The sequence below is a fragment of the Scyliorhinus torazame genome, chromosome 1 (genome assembly GCF_047496885.1).
Source record: "Scyliorhinus torazame isolate Kashiwa2021f chromosome 1, sScyTor2.1, whole genome shotgun sequence".
Taxonomy (NCBI): Eukaryota; Metazoa; Chordata; class Chondrichthyes; order Carcharhiniformes; family Scyliorhinidae; genus Scyliorhinus; species Scyliorhinus torazame.
In genome coordinates, this window is record NC_092707.1 from 328,912,918 (window position 1) to 328,932,233 (window position 19,316).

At 41.9% G+C, this 19,316-nt stretch overlaps 1 protein-coding gene across 2 annotated transcripts in view; it reads left to right on the forward strand.

The window, feature by feature from the left end:
* dtl (denticleless E3 ubiquitin protein ligase homolog (Drosophila)) overlaps positions 1-15,569 on the forward strand; it is a 58,812-nt gene extending 43,243 nt beyond the window's left edge. The window contains exons 12-15 of one of the 2 annotated variants that reach the window (XM_072508639.1): positions 2,352-2,441; positions 3,399-3,513; positions 4,744-5,593; positions 13,451-15,569. In XM_072508639.1, the coding sequence (XP_072364740.1) occupies positions 2,352-2,441; positions 3,399-3,513; positions 4,744-5,593; positions 13,451-13,547 (1,152 nt within the window). In that variant the 3' untranslated portion in view covers positions 13,548-15,569. The remainder of the gene's footprint in view (positions 1-2,351; positions 2,442-3,398; positions 3,514-4,743; positions 5,594-13,450) is intronic. The other variant, XM_072508649.1, reaches the window with a different exon arrangement.
* The last annotated feature ends 3,747 nt before the right edge of the window (positions 15,570-19,316 follow it).

The window sequence follows — 19,316 nt, forward strand, 5'->3', positions numbered from 1 at the left end:
ATTGCCCAAGTTCAACTTCTGGGTTTTGGTTTAATTTGTTCCAGTGTCTCATTAAATCTATTTTGTGCCCAGCTCAGTCTCACTGTAAATCTACATTTTTTTTTTTCTCCCCGGTTAGATTTTTCATGTTTGATTTCATTGTCACAGCCAATCTGTTAGCTGTCACATCTGCGTCATTGCTGAAATGGAGGGTGACTCATCGCAGGAAATTGAAAGCCTGCAGAACTGGTGTAGGAGGTTAGGAATCTTCCTGTGATTGTTTCTTCGAAAGACTGAGAAGGGGAAGAGAGATTTATGGGGGTTAACTCCTCTGAAATGACTTCCTCCAGCTCAAAATTCACTGTTTGAGCAGCGAGTCTTCTAAATCAATACCTATTTCATTTTCAGCTATCTTCCTGCGGCCGTCAAAGAACACAATTAATTTCAGTCTTCAACAATGTGGCTTGGCTCCGTGTTGAAATCACAGCTGTTGTTTCTGTATTGTGCAGGAGTCGACTTAACCAGCACCTTCAGGCCTTTTCTGGTACTTCATTGGGAAGTGAAAATCTGACCCATATGAACCAGGAGGCACCCACCTAATCGCTCTTCTCTAATGTGTCAGCTGATCCAACTGATGCAGAAAAATTGGCTAGTACATTCTGCTGGAAAGTTATTCCAGGTAGATTAAATGAAAACGGGATTCATCTTGGCTGTGACACCTTTGTAATTGAATAGGTTAACTTCACTATTTTGCGTCAGTGAAGGTTTCATGGAGCTGTTTACTGCACTACACCACCGCATGAGTCATTTCCTTCAGAAAAGGAAGAGGAGATACTGCTGAATGATTAACTCGCTACAACTGCGTCCATTCAGTTGTGCTGTTCCAGATTAAATTGAAAGAGCGGAACCTTTTTCTCCACAAAATTTAGGCTCTGACTCCAAACTGTTCTGTGATATCCTGTGCGGATGGATAGTTTGGATTTATTGTCACGCGTACCGAGGTACAGTGAAAAACATTGCTCTGCACACAGTCCAGGCAGATTGTTCCATACATGAAAAACATACGATAAATACATAGACATCGGGTGAAGCATACGGAGTATAGTGTCACAACAGTAGAGAAGATGCGTACAAATATCAATTCAGTCCATAGGAGGATCATTCAGAAGTCCGATAACAGCGGTGATGAAGCTGTTTTTGAATCTGTTAGTGCATGTTCTCAGATTTTTGTATCTCCTGCCTGATGGAAGAAGTCGCAAGAGAAGGTCTTTGATTATGCTGCCCGCTTTCCCAAGGCAGCAGGAGGTGTAGTCAGTCAATGGATGGGAGGCGGGTTTGTGTGATGGACCGGGCTGTGTTCATGACTCTCGTTTCTTGCGGGCCGAGCAGTTACCATACCAGGCTGTGATGCAGCCAGATAGGAGGCTTTCTACGGTACATTTGTAAAAATTGGTAACAGTCAATGTGGACATGCCGAATTTCCTTGGTTTCCTAAGGAAGTACAGGAGCTGTTGTGCTTTCTTGGTCGTAGTGTCGACGTGGATGAAACAGGGCATATTGTTGGTGATGTGTACCTAGGAATCTAAAGCTGTCAACCATCTCTACTTCGGCACCATTGATGCAGACAGGAGTATGTGCGATACTTTGCTTCCTGAAGTTGGTGACCAGCTCTTTATTTTTGCTGATGTTGAGGAAGAGATTGTTGGCGTTACACCACAACACTGGGTTCTCTATCTCCTTCCTATACTCTGACTCGTTGTTTGAGATCCGACCCATTACAGTTATGTCACCAGCAAACATGTAGACGGGAGTCGGAGCTGAATTTTGCCACACAGTCGTGTGTGTGGATCGGGCGTATAGTAGGGGACTAAGTACTCAGCCTGGGTGGAGTGGAGTGGGGGGCGGGGGGGGGGGGGGGTGAAAATGGGTGAACTTGATCGAGGCAGGCTGACATATGAGCCTATCCTCTTTAGATGGAGGGATGTTTGAGCTTCGAGTTGACATTCTGTCATCTTATCACTTGCAATTTAGGTTACATTAATGAGCCAAAAACTGTACCATATGATCTCGAAGCACTCCTGGAGTCTTTTTGGCAACATTCCAGTCTAGACTGGGTTGTATCTGAAGCATTTAGTTGCCATGACTGAATGCACATTGAAACTTCACAATAATAATTTGAGTCTGAATTGCAGCACTCATTAGAAGTTGTCCCGCTTTGACTTTCGCTACCTGAATACGATATGGGATTTATAATTGCATTTGAAGAGGCCTAATCAAGCTAAACATGATGCTGTAGTGCAATAGATAAATGTTTGATTTGTTAAATTATCTTGCTTTCGGAAAAATCAATTTAATCCTCATTGTTATTTCAGGTCTCTGATCCTCATTGTCCTCCAGCAGTGCTCCATGGGCACTCTCAAGAGGTGACCTGTGTGTCCTGGTGCCCTTCAGACTTCTCAAAGGTCAGTGTGTGTGCTTGTGATTGAACCCTGGTACTATATGACTGGCAATTTTGCTACAGTGTGAACCTTGTTTGTTCTAGATTGTCGAACAAAGTCTCTTTTCAATGCGCAACTGTGCCCATTGATCTTGCCCAAGCAAATTCTGCCGAATTGAAACATCTGGGGCAACAGATTGGAGCCAATTCATTAACCTGATTATTTACTTTGAAAATTGAAGATTTATTTTGTTTCCATCAAATATGTAAAACATTATTTTTTAAAAACTTTGCAATGTCCTGTTGGTTGGTTGACTTTACAACTGTAAGTTGGTCAACTCGCATTTGAGCCAGTAGGGGGTGGTATTTAAGCCAAGCGATTCTACAAAATTTCACTAAAGCTACGTGAATAACTAAATCTTGCCACACCAAAATAAGAATCTTGATGTGTACAATTCGACTAAACTCCCAAGAGTATTCGAATTACATCTGAGTTAGCAAGTCTTGTAAGACCACATCTCTAATGTAGTCTTTAAAGAAACAATTATTTTGGGTGATTTTATAATTTTGCTTTATCGGTTAAGGGGCTTTTTTTTTAAATTTAAATCATCCAAAGACCCAAAATGATGTCCACTCTAAAAGCTAAAATGACTAAACTGCATGAAGGTAGGCTCTCAGGGTGGCATGTGGTTCAAATCCCAGCCCTGGGTCACTGTCCGTGTGGAGTTTGCATGTTCTCCCCATGTCTGCGTGGGTTTCACCCCCACAACCCAAAGATGTGCAGGTTAGGTGGATTGGCCACGCTAAATTGCCCCTTAATTGGGAAAAAAAATAATTGGATACTCTAAATTTATTTTTAAAAATAAATGAAGGTAGGCTCTCAGCTATATAAATAAGAGCCCCTCCTGTAAATCTATACACCACAAAACCACAAGCATTTGTGATTTTGGAGTCCTAACTTTATTTCCATCTTCTCTTTTAGATTGCCACTTGTTCCGATGATAATACTGTTCGAATCTGGCGTCTCAATCGAAAAATGGATGTGCCGAGGTCTGATTTGGTGGGAACTGCATGCCAGAAGAAGCATTTGGAGAAAGGTAACACTGTCTCGTAACACATGGCCTTAAGGCGGTCTTGTGTACAGTTATCACAGAAGTTCCGGTTAGCACAGATTTACAGTGCAGAAGGAGGCCATTTGGTCCATCGAGTCTGAACCAGCCCTTGGAAAGAGCACCCTATTTAAGCCCAAACCTCCACCCTATCCCAGTAACCCCACCAACCTTTTTGGACACTGAGGGCAATTTAGCATGACCAAGCCACCTAACCTGCATATCTTTGGACTGTGGGAGGAAACCGGAGCACCCGGAGGAAACCCATGCAGACACGGGGAGAACCTGCAGACTCCACACAGACAGTGACCCAAGCTGGGAATCGAATCTGGGACCCTGGAGCTGTGCACTAACAGTGATGGCATGATTTGAACTGTATGTATACATTACTACAGAGCTACTGAATGTAACTCACCAACCTCAAACATAATCAAATAATATTGAAATATACTTCCTTCTTGGGCAAATTATGCTAAACAAGAGCAATATTGTCAAACTTCTAAAAAAAATAGAAGTTGTTTGTAACAAGCAGCAGGTCAAATGAAAGAAAAACTAGGTTAATGTTTTAGCAGTGAGCCTTTAGAAAAAGTAGTATTGTTCCAAATTCTTAACCTATCTTTCTCCTTCAAATGCCATCTGGCCAGCTGTACTTTTCCAATTTTGTATGTTTTTAATTCAGAAAATATGCTGGTATATTCATTTTTCTGCTATTAAATATCTTCATTGGCTATTAAGCACCATAATGATGATAAGCTTGAGGGTGTCAGTCACGTAGCTACTTGTCACTTAAACTTCCAGTCTTGATTGCAATATGCTTAGTTGACTATTTGCCATAATGGAGAGGCAAGTGTTGGACATGGTCAGCTGAACAGGCATAAATCATGTGTCAACTGATCTCCCTGCAGTTGGGACTGCTAGTTGCAATTTTCCATCTTGTGCTCTGCAGCGAGTATGAACATAGAACTGCATAAAGTAAGTCTTTTCAAGCAAATTGGAGTTTTGTGATGAATTATTGTACTGGTGACGACAAACTTTGCAGACACAAAATTGTAGGAATATGCTGGATGTTTATGTACCTTACAGGTACATTCCAAATACTTTCCTGATAGCATGACAATGCTGTTTGCAGAGTTTCTGGATTAGCAACCTTAATTTGCAGTTTCTTTATTACTTTTGAAGTTTTGAATTTAATAAGTCTTATTACCTTGTTTTGAACAGATGCTACGGTTCAGCCAATACAGGATACTCCTCCAAAAACATCAGTGATAGAAGGCCCAAATCTACCAACACCACAACAAGGTGCATGTACCCCTCATGTCAATGGAGGCTCTTCCAGTACACCCACCTCTGTGACTCAAAGGTCCTTGGGCAATAATTGTACACCACGTCAGCTAGTTCAAACAAGTTCTACTTCTCCAAAGTCTACCTCCGGGAAAATGTCAATCAAGAAATGGATTGTTAAGAGCCCCAGCACTCCGGCCTCTCTCTCTGATACCCCCAACACTTCACCAAGGAGTGTGCTGGCCCTTGTTGAAGGAAGTCCGTCAAACAATGCCTCGGAAGCTGTAAACAACCAGGTTTTCGAGAGGAAAGCTAAAAGGAGATTGGACACCAGTGGTGGATCAGTAATGACCAAAAGTAAAAATGAAGACAACAACATTGTAGCAGAAGTCAGTCCCCTTTCTAAAAGATGTAAATTTGCTATCTGCTGCTTAAAGGAGCAGAGTAGGGAAAACTCATCTATTGAAGATACAATAGATAAAGCGGTGAAAAGGTGTGACTGTAATACTGGGGAAAACCACCCTCTGGCAAGCTCTTTGCCTAGTCTAGACCTGGAAGCTTCTTCTTTCTGCAGAATCCACTGCAGGCAGCGAACCACAATAGTGGACAAAGAAAATGGCTCTCCTCAAAGGTCAAACTGGCTTGCAGATCTAAGAGACAAACAGAAACTTGAAATGGGCATTAGGATGGCAAGATCACCCAACAGTCCGACAATCTCATTGAGTCCAGCTACGAAGAAAAGGGAAGAAAGGACTGCGACAACGGGTTTGCCAGTAAGTCATTGCCAGTAAGTCACAGCTGAACTGCTGTGTACTATATTATGATAGGCCCAGCCATCAGGATAATGGTTATGAAATAAACTTTATAAACACAGACATGTTTAAGTTGCATAGATTCCAATTAGGATTTTGTTTTTGTTGACATTCAAAAGTTGCGATTAATTGCTTTTCTTCAGTTGGTTATTTTAAACGCTAAGCCTCAGGGCATGAGGAGTTCCTCCTTTTGGTTATCCATAATTCACACTCCCTGATGATACTTTCCAAATGCACTATACAGGTTTAAATACTCTTTTTGTTTTTAGAATCCCAATTAATGCTTCTTTTGTATTTTAAAAAAAACAAAACACCCATTTTGTTTTTGCTGTCATTCAGACAATTAGCATGAATTTTAAGAATTGCATTTCCTCCTCTCTCTGTGTCTGTCTGTGATGGAATTATGACAAGCTATTATTATTATTATTGGTGAAGAATTCAGTTGCTGAATGATGTCTGAATTTATTTGTGTATGATCAGCCCTGTAATTTGTTTTTTGTTAAAATGTTATTGGAGTCCTAACAAGTGGCAGATATGAAGTAAAATTCTCCAGGTCAATTAGATTTTTAAAAATTTGTTCGTATCACTGGTAAGATCAGTGTTTATTATCCACTCCTAATTACCTTTGAGAAAATGGTAGTGAGTCACCTTGAACCAAGCTTTGAGTGTTGGAGCTGCTTTCATCCAGGCAAGTGTTATGGGCCAGGGTTTAGAGAACCCCAAGGTATTCACCTGACTTTTAATAGATTGTGGTATGGGGAGCACACGGCCCACTCTACAGATATGGTACAGCAGAAATGGGAAAGTATTTTTTAAAGCAAAACAATGTTTATTCTATGAACTCAAGTTAACCTTTTTAAACCATACAGTGAACATCTTGGCAACTAGCAATTCAAATACAACCCCCAAAGAATACAACACTAAGTAATCCTTAATAACTTTCCAAACAACATCCAGATGACACAAGAATCACCTTTTAACAGAAGCACATTAGCTTTACATTCACTACTGAGAACATTTCTAATTCTGAATTCACCAAATGACCAAGAGCTAGTCTTTTCATGGCAGAGAGATCAACAGTACACCTTGCAGCAAACAGCCTAAAACAAAAGTAAAAAGCTGACACAGCCCAGCTCCACCCACACTCTGACATCACTAATAAACTCCCATTTCTTAAAGGTGCTCTCACATGACACCTCTCCCCAGGAAACAAAAATAAACCATCAACTTCAAGATGGTTTCATTTTTCACCTTTTCACCATTCTTTAAGAAATGCACACAGTAAATATACTTTTTCGTTTCAAAAAACAACACACGCAAACAGGTATAATAATATAGTCCATTTTTGTTGTTCTTCAACTGAAATCCATCGCGATTGACAGTCTCTTTGAACAAGAAGGTCCCTGCTCGATCCATCCATTTCTCTACGCCTCAGCATTTCACTTTAAGGTCAGATACTTTAGTTCAATCTGATCACAGAGTCCCTTGTAATTCTCCAACACAGGAGCATTGGTTATCACAGCTTTCAGGCAGTCAAATGCCTGTTGAAACTCTGCTGTCCATTGAAATTTTCGACGTTTCTTCAGCAAGTCCATCAGTGGAGCAATCATGCTACAAAACTTATTCACAAATGTTCGATCAAATCCACTCATGCCAAGAAATCGCATTATTTCCCTTCGTCTTGAGAGTATTGAAAATTCCTCAATAACTGTTGGTTTCACATCCCGTGTGACCATTCGATCCTGTCTGATTGTATGGCCAAGGAAAGTGACTTGGGCTTTTCCAAATTCACTTTTGGCTAGGTATATCACCAGACCCGCTTCCTGAAGTCGATCGATTAACTCCATCAGATGTTTTAAATGTTCTTTCCATGTCTGGCTGAAAATTACCAGATCGTGGACGTATACCGCATAATTGGATAATCCTGAAACAAATTTGTTAGTTAACCGTTGAAATGTGGCTGGTGTGTTTTTCATGCCAAATGGCATAACTTTGAATTGGTATATACCATCTGGAGTCACAAAAGCTGAAATCTCCTTCGCCCTTTTGGATAAACGTACCTGCCAGTAACCTTTAAGTAAATGCAGTTTGGAAATAAAAGCTGATTGTCCCACTTTCTCAATGCAATCCTCCAAACGTGGGATAGGATAAGAGTCCATTCTTGTAACTGCATTAACCATTCTATAGTCCACACACAACCGTTGGGTATGGTTGAGCTCCATTGGCTGCAACCCACTTCAATTATGCCACTTTTAAGCATACTCTCAATCTCTTTGTTAACCTGTACCAATTTTAACGGGTTAAGTCTATATGGATGTTGTTTGATCGGAACAGCCTTTCCCACATCTGCATCATGTATAGCCATTTTAGTACTTCCCAATTTATCTCCACAAACTTGCCCTTGTGATATCAATAATTCTTTTTCAGGTCAGTCCGTTTTTCCTCTGGAAGGTAACTCAATAATTTATTCCAATTTTTATGAACATCCTTGTTTTCCAATTTAATTTGAGGTATGTCAAATTCACAGTCATCTGGATTTGGTTCGTCAATTTGAGTTAGAATCATTAAAACCTCCTCCTTTTTCCTTCTTTCCCTTTCAAAGTACCTTTTAAGCATATTCACATGACACACTCGGTGAGTCTTCCTTCTATCTGGTGTTTTTACCACATAATTCACCTCACTTAATTTCCTTTCAATCTGATAAGGTCCACAAAACCTAGCTTTTAAAGGTTCACCTACCACTGGTAACAATACTAAAACTTTATCTCCACTGGCAAAACTGCGAACTTTGGATTTCTTGTCCGCTACCCGTTTCATCACATTTTGTGCAACTTTTAAATGTTGTCTAGCCAATTCACCTGCTCTATTTAATTGTTTCCTAAAATTTGACACGGAATCCAATAATGTAATTTCCTATTTCTTCGTCACCAATTTTTCCTTAATCAATTTAAGCGGTCCTCTTACCTCATGACCAAAAATTTGTTCAAAAGGACTGAATTTGGTTGACTCATTAGGTGCATCCCTAATTGCAAACAGTACAAATGGAATTCCTTTATCCCAATCCTCTGGATAATTGGGACAATAAGCCCTCAACATTGTCCTTAATGTCTGATGCCACCTTTCTAACGCTCTCTGCGATTCTGGATCGTATGCAGTTGATTTCAATTGTTTTATTCCTAAGCTATCCATAACTTCTTTGAATAACCGAGAAGTAAAATTCGATCCTTGATCCGATTGTATTTCTGTGGGTAGTCCATATCAAGTAAAGAATTTAAGTAACTCCGCCACAATCTTTTTAGTTGTAATATTACGTACTGGAATGGCCTCTGGAAACCTAGTAGACACATCCATTATAATCAAAAGATATTGATTCCCACTTTTCGTTTTAGGAAGCAGTCCTACACAATCAATTAGGACCCTTGTAAAAGCTTCCTTAAATGCTGGAATGGGTATTAAGGGCGCTGGTTTTATCACCGCTTGAGGTTTCCCTATCACTTGACATGTGTGACATGATTGACAAAATTTACCTACATCTTTATGTAGACCAGGCCAATAAAAATGTTTTTGTATTTTAGCTTGAGTTTTTCTTATTCCCAAATGACCTCCCACTATTACCTCATGTGCAACTCGCAACACCTCCTTTCTATACTCTACCGGCAATACTACTTGATGAACTTCTGCCCACTTTTCATCCACCTGCAGATGTAAAGGTCTCCATTTTCTCATCAAGACATTACTTTTACGGTAATAACACTCTGGTATGCACTCAGATTCCTCTTCCGTATATGCTTTCTGATACATCGTTTTATTTCTATGCCTTTCTGTTGTAACTCAGCCAATGTTCCTGAACTAAAAATATCCACCTCATCCTCCATCTGTTCTTGTTCTTTTTCAACCATCTGATCAAAAATTGTTTCTGATAATTGCACTTCAACGTCATCTTCACTCTTTGATTCCTCCGCTTGTCTTAACCTGTGACTTTGCGACCTTGTTACTACACAATCCAGAAAAATCCCAGGATATTTGTCCTTCAACACTTCAGTTGTCTGATTTTCCACTGGCTTATCAACCACAGTAGGCATCATTCCCATCTGTGATCCAGCTATATCATTACCCAAGATAAACTGTATTACTGGGCAAGATAGTTTCTCTATTACTCCTACTACCACTTCACCACTCTTCACTGGACTTTCCTACCTTACCTTATATAATGGAACACTACTCCTCTCACCCAGAATTCCACATATCACCACCTTTTCTGGCAACGTTCTTCCCAAACGACATAACTCCTCATCTCTTGCCATTAAAGATTGACTAGCTCCCGTATCTCTCAAAATTGTGACTTCTTTACCTGCTCCTCCTGATACACATGAGTAAACTTTACCCACATAAGTAAATTCTTTAAAGAGATCTGGCACCTTCTTATCAATCACCTCTTGATCAGGCTGTACAATCTTTTGCACCTCCTTCGCTTCACTTGGGCTTTCCTTTACCACTTTAACAAACCCCACTGTCTTATCCTGTTTTACCACATCAACCTTCCCAGTGCTTTTCTTCAGCCACCAATACTGTGACTTGGCATGGCCTAGTTTATTACAGTGAAAACATTTGAAACTTTTCATGTCTCTTCCACCCTCCTGGATTTCTTTTTTAATCTGAGGTACACTCTCCTTATTGTCTCCCATCAGATCACCTTTACTTTTACCACTTGAGTATTTCTCATGTCCCCGGTTTCTATCCCTCACAGGCTGAAACTGATGTCGGAAACCAAGCTTTGATTTATGAACTAATTTATAATCATCTGCCATTTCTGCTGCTAACCTTGCAGTTTTAACCCTCTGCTCTTCCACATGAGTTCTCACTACATCAGGAATTGAATTTTTAAATTCCTCCAAAAGTATAATTTCTCTGAGAGCTTCATATGTTTGGTCTATTTTCAAAGCCCTTATCCACCTATCAAAATTACTCTGTTTGATCCTTTCAAACTCCATGCATGTTTGACCAAATTCTTTCCTTAAATTTCTAAACCTTTGTCTGTAAGCTTCTGGCACTAGTTCATATGCACCCAAGATGGATTTTTTTTCACCTCCTCATACGTCCCAGATACCTCCTCCGGTAGTGATGCAAACACTTCACTAGCCCTACCTATCAGCTTTGTGTGAATCAGTAATACCCACATGTCCTGTGGCCATTTCATTTGTTTAGCCACCTTCTCAAATGAAATGAAAAAGGCTTCTGCCTCCTTCTCATCAAACCTTGGCAATGCTTGGACATATTTAAATAGATTCCCACCAAGCCTTCGACTTTAATGCTGTTTCTCACTATCCTCATCACTATCATCCAACCGTACGTTTCCCTTTACATCTGCCAATTTTAACTGACTGTCATGTTTCATGGCCATTTTCTGAAGTTCAAATTCTCTCTCTTTATCTTTTCCCTGATCTTTATCTCCCTTTCTCTTTCTTTTTATTCTGCTAGGGATATTCTTTATTTTCTCCTTCTCTCCTTTTCTTTTTCCTCTCTCTCTCTCTCTCTCTCTTTCGTATTCAAGCTGCTTTAATTCTTTCTCATGTTCCATTTGTTTAAGTTGTAACTGAATTTTTGCCATTTCCAACGAGTCAAACTGTATCTCAGGCAACTTTAAATGCTTAGCCACCGCCATAATTACCTCACCTTTTCGTTTTTTGTCAGGTAATATTAACTGCAATGTTTTTGCCAAATCTAACAGTCTGCTTTTAGTCTCTGTCCATAAAGTACTGCGTGTGACCGTCTCCACCCCCAAAACTTCTGACCCTCTGAAAGAGCCATCGTCCACAACACACTCCATATTTAAACTAGAATACCACACCTGAAAAGCAACCACAATATGCTCACCCCTCACTGTCTTTAAGTTCACTAAGCCAATCCAATAGATAAGACTTTTATCCCCCTCGAGCCCCCAATTTGTTATGGGCCAGGGTTTAGAGAACCCCAAAGTGTATCATGGAGTTCACCTGACCCACAACTTTTAATAGATTGTGGTATGGGGAGCACACTGCCCACTCTACAGGTGTGGTACAGCAGAAATGGGAAAGTATTTTTTAACGCAAAACAATGTTTATTCTATGAACTAAGTTGACCTTTTTAAAACATACAGTGAACATCTTAGCAACCATCAATTCAAATACAACCCCCAAAGAATACAACACTAAGTAATCCTTAATAACTTCCCAAACAACATCCAGAAGACAGAATAAACACCTTTTAACAGAAGCACATTAGGTTTACATTCACTACTGAAAACATTTATAATTCTGAAGTCACCAAATGATCAAGAGCTAGTCTTTTCGTGGCAGAGTGATCAACAGTACACCTCTGTCTGGCATCAGCTCCAACACTGAAAACGAAACTAAAACACACCCTGCAGCAAACAGCCTAAAACGAAAGTAAAAAGCTGACAGACAGCCCAGTTCCACCAACACGCCACACTCTGACATCACTAATAAACACCCATCTCTTAAAGGTACTCTCACATGACACGAGAGTATTCCACCTTGCTTGTGACTTGTTCCTTGTGTAATAATCTTAATTGTCACAAGTAGGCTTACATTAACACTGCAATGAAGTTACTGTGAGAAGTCCCTAGTCGCAATATTCCGGTGCCTGTTCAGGTACACAGAGGGAGAATTCAGAATATCCAATTCACCTACCAGATAATAATTCACTAGGAGAACATGCAGATTCAGCACAGACAGTGACCCAAGCCGGGATTGAACCTGGGACCCTGGCGCTGTGAAGCAACAATGCTAGCCTCTGCTGCCCTGACGTCCATGTGTAGATGATGAATTGGCATTGAGGAGTCAGGAGATGAGTTATGTGGTGAACCACTGTTATTGTTGTTCCACTGTTACTTACAACGCTGTATATATATTCGGTGGCTCACTCGGGCGTTGAGGACCCGAAGCTTGTGCTCCCCTGAGACGGCATCAGTGAAAGAGTCGAGGTAGGCCTCAAAACAGCTTAGCCATTGCTGGAAGATCGCGGTGGCGTCGGCTGCCTCTGGGTCCAAGTCCAATCGCTCAGGATTGAGTGACTTATCCATCGTACTATCTTAGAGTATTAAATTGATGCACCATCAATTACACACGAGGCAAGTTGTAGAAAATGAAGTAATGGTTTTAATACTCTTAAGATGTAGCCTGGCTGCTGCTGAATCCAGACTGGAGACAGGGCTACAGATCAGTCAACTAGATCCAACACCCAGTGGGGTGGAGCCACGGAAGGACAACAATATATAATACAGTGAGTAACAATGGAACAAACAGTAACAGAATATTTACAGCACTGTAAGTAACAGTGGAACTACAATAACAGTGGTTCACCACAAGTTACTCTCTGTAAATCCCCCAGCCTCTAACTTGCTCTTGTAGCCACAGTACCTATGTGGCTGGTCCAGTTACATTTAAGGTCAATGGTGACCCAGATGTAAATTGTGGGGTATTCCGTGTTGCTGTTGAATGTCACGGGAAAGTGATTAGGTTCTCTTACTGGAGATGGTCATTTCCTTATTCTTGTGTGGCACAAAAGTAATTTGCCATTTATCTGTCCACGCCCAATGTTGTACAGATCTTGCTGCATCTAGGCATAAACTGCTAACCATAAAATACCCTTGCATGCTTTGCCTCAGTTATATCAGTTTGCTGGTGCCATTGACACTTTCCATTTAAACTAAATCGACTAAAACTCAGAACAACTATTGGTTAATTTGTATTCCATGTGCAAACTATTAGCATCTGGAAAATATATTACTTGTGGCAAAGTTTACATCACAAGCTGCTACTTTCTCTCCGCAGACTCCAGCTTCAACGCGCAAGATCTCTTCATATTTTCAGCAGAAGCCATCTGACTGACCAGATTGTACTGCTGAGAATGGGCGAATTATTGACTTAAATGAATGCTGCATTGTGACCTCGCAGCATTCTTGATGGAACACTTGTCTTCACTGCAGTTTTTTATGTCTGTGTACCATCTGCGATGTGCAGTTGTTTCAATTAGTTTGTCAGTTTAACTGGATTAATATTTTAAAACTGCTTGAATCAAAAAAGGTCCTACTCCTCGCTCGATAACCATTCAAATTCTGATACATTAAAATACCTGCTAGGAATGGAACTCCGTACTATAGATCCAAGGCTTTGCCTTAAGTATTGGTTCATGTACAGAGAAGGCCAGTAGATTTTTCTGTACGTTTATGGAGGGCTGAAATCTGCCACTTGCACCAAAACTAACTCATCTTTCAGTATTGGGAAGTGAGCACTTGCAAGTAATAAAGGACAACAAGCAAAAATAAAATTCTTGTATTTAATTAAACGATGCTTAAGTAAGTACTAAAATCATTTTTTGTTTGCCTACAAAAATGTGATTCCATTTGAATGTTATCTGATTTTTAAACAACATTTTCCAACATAACTTTATTCTCCCTTACCTTGTAAAAGGCACTGAATTGCAATCATGTACACACGGTTGTGTTACACTGGTCAGTTTTGACCTTATTGTTGTTCAAACTATGCTCCACATATTTCAACATGTTTGTAGTTTCACATCCTGTATAATTTTTGTTTGAATACAAACCTGGATATAAGCACACAGCTTGGAACTAACTTATTTGCATAGTTTATATACATTTTACAATCTTGCTAAATAACTTTTTCAGTGTCAAGGTGGTGTAATGATATTGTGGAACAATGATACTGGAGAAGGCATATTAGTTTCTTCAGTCAAAGCCCTAGTGTATTTACGTTGAGCAGTGGAACCTCACTGCCATTCCCCAGCCCTCTTTTAATCTTCCAATTTCAATGCATACAGAACTCGCCCAATGTGAATTGCTGGTGTGCTATCACCTTCCATTATGTTACGATAACCTTTCAGGAATGTTCTGTTAATGATGTTCCTAACTACTGCACGTCAAGGTTAACTTACTGATGCTGCTAAAAAGTGTTGTAGCTCAAGCTTATTGAATTGTCTGCAGTAGTTTTACTGGGTAGTCCCTGTAGTACAATTGTTTCATGTAAGAGTTTCACCTCTTTCTCAAGCAGTTTTAAATTGCAAATTAAAGTTGCAGCTTGTATTGAGCCTCTCAAAGTAATTACAAGGTTTTAATTGATTTCTTCCATGAAGTTTGGATAAATTTGTACCTGCAGTTTGAAGCAAGGATCTGCTTCCAAAGTAAGTAGTGTGTTCTCCATTCTCCCCTACAGTACTGAATGCAGCACAGTGCTTGAAATGCATATTGTTTTGCATGCTTTCCATTACCAACCTAGTGTTTTCTTAATGGAAAGGGATCAATGCCTAGCTTGGTTGTGATGACAAGTAGAACAGCATGCAAGTCTGCTTGACGGCAGTAGTCATGGTTTATTCGTTCTCTGCCAGTATCTTGGGTCACCTTTATCACAACTGGGTTGTAACATCACCGACTAGAAAAAAAACAGCCTTTAGTTTCAGCTACTGTCAGGAACCAAGGTGCAGCTGCAGAGCTCCGCAACAATAACAGCTATGCTGCCACCAGAGACATAACTGAGGAGATTTTGGTGTGTTTAAAGCAACACTTCTTTACTCTTCACCAGCTCTTCCTCTAGGTCTGACTCTGTACCCAGCTTCACTGTTATGTTACGTGCCAGACAACCTTTTCACAAAAATGCTCTACTGCTGTTACTTGGGCATCAAGGAATGCAGGCAGTAGAGGAAAAGCCGGAGCAATATCACCCACCCGTGTTCCAGCTGTTGTAGCTTTTGGAAAGCACATCATTCAAAAGTGGCTTTACATGAGGGGAGGCAGCAGGATAGTGGTATTGTCATTGGATTAGTAATCCAGAGACCGAGGGTAATGGGTGGATCTGGGTTTGAATCCCACCACAGCAAATGGTGATATTGGAATTCGACAAAATATCTGGAATTAAAAATCTAATGACCATGAAACCATTGTCAATTCTCTTTTTTAAAACCATCTGGGGGCAGCACGGTGGCGCAGTGGGTTAGCCCTGATGCCTCAAGGCGCCGAGGTCCCAGGATCGATCCCGGCTCTGGGTCACTGTCCGTGTGGAGTTTGCACATTCTCCCCGTGTTTGCGTGGGGTTCACCCCACAACCCAAAGATGTGCAGGTTAGGTGGATTGGCCACGCTAAATTGGCCCTTAATTGGAAAAAAAAATGAATTGGGTACTCAACATTTTTTTTTTAAATACCATCTGGTTTAACTAAATGTCCATTTAGGGAAGGAAATCTGCCATCCTTGCCTGGTCTGGTCTAAACATCTCTTCAGACTCTTAACTTCCCTCTGGAAATGTATGGTAGCACAATGGGTAGCACTGTTGCTTCACAGCTCCAGGGTCATAGATGTTCAGAGCATGGAACCAGGCCCTTCGGCCCAGCTTGTCCATGCCGCCCAGTTTCTATCACTAAGCTAGTCCCACCTGCCCGCATTTGGCCCACATCCCTCTATACCCACCCTGCCCATGTAACTGTCTAACTGCTTTTTTTAAAAGACCTCCAAGAGGTACCTCCTCTGCACCCAATCAAAAGCCTTTTCAACATCAATGGAGAGGATTACCTCAGGCACCATATCCATAAGAGAGCGAGGACCACATTCAAAAGTCTCCTGATGATGCAGTGGTTAGCGCTGCTGCCTCACGGTGCTGTGGACCCGGGTTTGAAGGGTAGCACAGTGGCTTCACAGCTCCAGGTTAGATTCCCAGCTTGGGTCACTGCCTGTACGCAGTCTGCATGTTCTCCCTGTGTCTGCGTGGGTTTCCTCTGGGTGCTCCGGTTTCCCCCCATAAGTCCCGAAAGATATGCTGTTAGGTAATTTGGAAATTCTGAATTCTCTGTGTACCCAAACAGGTGCTGAATATGGCGACTGGGGGATTTTCACAGCAACTTCATTGCTATGTTGATGTATGCCTACTTGTGACAATAAAGATTATCATTATAAAATGGCGTAAGAAGCCACTCCGTTCAAGGGCAATTAGGGCCCAACCAGGGATGCCCACATCCTCTGAATGAAATTCTTCCCATTCCAGAATCATCTTGCAATCTTTACCACTGCTGACCTTACTCCTGTCCCACTAATGGGTCTTTCCCCTACTTCACTACAAATATGGGACGTGACTGCATGTTAAAATTCAGTTCCACTGAGAAGAAGCTCAACCATGTCCATAGGTGTTCTCTACCGATTAATTGGCTGGTTTCAGTACTGTAGGCATGGAAGCTGCGTTTCGTTTGTAAATGTCCCAATTTCAGATGCAATAGGTACGTTATTTTCCTTCTAAAATGCACCGTTCACAAGCTGGGTACTTGCCGATTGTATTATCGGACCGTGCTCCACATTGTGGATTTGTGACTTGAGATGGGGTCCTACAGCTCCGAGTTTTCTTCGCCCATCTGAGAACTATCTCTCTGTCATTGTAGCGGAGAAACCTCACCACTATAGCTCGAGGTATTTCTCCAGCCTTTGGTTTTCGCGCCAGAACTCGATAAGCTCCGTCCACCTCCAAAGGGCCCGTCGGGGCCTCCGATCCCATTAGCGAGTGAAGCATCGTGCTCACGTATGTCCCGACGTCTGCGCCTTCGGGAAGACCCAGGATTCTTAAATTCTTCCTCCTCGAGTTATTCTCCAGTGCTTCCAACCTCTCCACACACCTTTTGAGCTGTGCCTCGTGCGTTTCTGCCTTCACCACCAGGCCCTGTATTTCATCCTCGTTTTCAGCAGTCTGCCTTCACGACCCAAAGCTCCAGCTCTTGGGTCCTCTGCTCCTCCTTTAGTCCTTCGATCGCCTGCAATATCGGGGCCAACAGCTCCTTCAGCTCTTCCACACAGCGCCGCAGGAACTCTTGTTGCTCCGGGCCCCATAACAAACGGCCACCTTCCGACGCCATCTTGCTTTGAGCTTCCCTTCCTTGCCGCTGCTCCAGAGGATCCTCCGCAATCCGGCCGCTATCTTCTCCCTTTTCCATGCGTGTCAGGGGGGATTCCCTTCTGGTTTACCGCACAGTGTTTTTGCCATTTAAATTGCCGTTGGGGCTCCTATTAAGAGCCCAAAAGTCCGTTCCAACGGGAGCTGCCGAAACGTGCGACCTAGCTGGTCATCGCTGCACCCGGAAGTTTCGTCAGTACTTTTTTTGACGACCTGCTTGTTAGTCTCATTCCAATTCCCCCAAATCCTGCTGTAGAATCTCATCTCTCTAACTATGTCACTTGTATTAATGAGGATCACATTGTCAGAGTGTGCTGCAGCTCCACTGCAACATTCTTGACCCTGGTACTTGAAAGACAATATGTCATCCCGGAATCACATCTGTGTATCAGAAACATCTGCCTCCCCCTAATTATAGAAGACCCGTGTCTCTATGGCTTTTCCAGTCTCCCTCCTGCCCCTCTACAGCTTTTCCAGTCTTCTCCTGCCCCTCTATAGCTGTGTGATATATGGTACCATGGGCTTGGCTCTCGCTGCACTCACTGGTTGGTGAGTGAGATGCTCTTGAGATGACCAGCTTGGTCCTCCTTGACTGCCTGTGGTCACCTTTCTGGCCCCAACCTGTGGGGATAACGTATCTAGAAATGAGCTATTCACGTCACTCTAAAACTCATGGATGCACTGCAGTGATTCTAGATGTCACTCGAGATCTGGAATAGATGACACTTCCTGCACGTGTGGTTGGCTGGACAAGAGATGTCTTAAAATTCCTACATAGCACATGATGTGCATAAAACAGGACTGAGTTGCCCCGCCATGCCCTTCTTTTATTCGATTATTTTTCTTAGTTAATCTTTTTCAAATTAGCTTATTTTTAGTTTTAAAAATCTGATTTCGTAATCTATTTTAAAAGCTTAAATCTTTACCTGTATATTTGCCCTCACCATCGCTTATGCTGTGATATCACTGATTTTTTTTGGAGCTATGCTATTCACCTCTCCTACTGCTGTCTCTTTTAATTAGTTAAAATTATTATTCAATCTGCTCTTGTACATTTTGGACCCGTTGGAGGGGATGGGGGAAGTAATGCGAATCTTGGGGGAATTTGGCAATTTTTCAAGATAGAAATTGAACAGGGGGAAAAGCGAGATGTTTGCGATCCAGGCAAGAGGACAGGAGAAGAGACTGGGAGAGCTGCCGCTTAGAATGGCAGGGAAGAGGTTTCGATATCTGGGAATCCAGGTGGCCCGGAAATGGGAGGTACTGCACAAGTTAAACCTATCCCGGTTGGTAGAACAAATGGAAGGGACTTTAAGAGATGGGACATGCTCCCGATATCACTGGTGGGGAGCGTACAGACTGTGAAGATGACGGTCCTCCCCAGATTTCTGTTTGTCTTTCAGTGCCTCCCCATCTTCATCCCTAAGGCCTTTTTTAAGCGGGTGAATAAGATTATTTTGGGCTTTGTGTGGGCGAGTAAAACCCAGCGAGTGAAGTAAGTGTTGCTGGAGCGCAGTCGGGGGGTGGGTGGGTTGGCGCTGCCAAACTTCTGTAATTACTACTGGGCAGCTAATATAGCCATGATTAGGAAGTGGGTAGTGGGGGAGGGGTCGGCATGGGAGCGGATGGAGGCGGCGTCATGTAAAGACACCAGTCTGGGAGCATTGGTAACGGCACCTCTGCCGTTCTCGCCGGCCCAATATTCCACAAGTCCGGTGGTAATGGCGGCTCTGAGGATCTGGGGGCATTGGAGG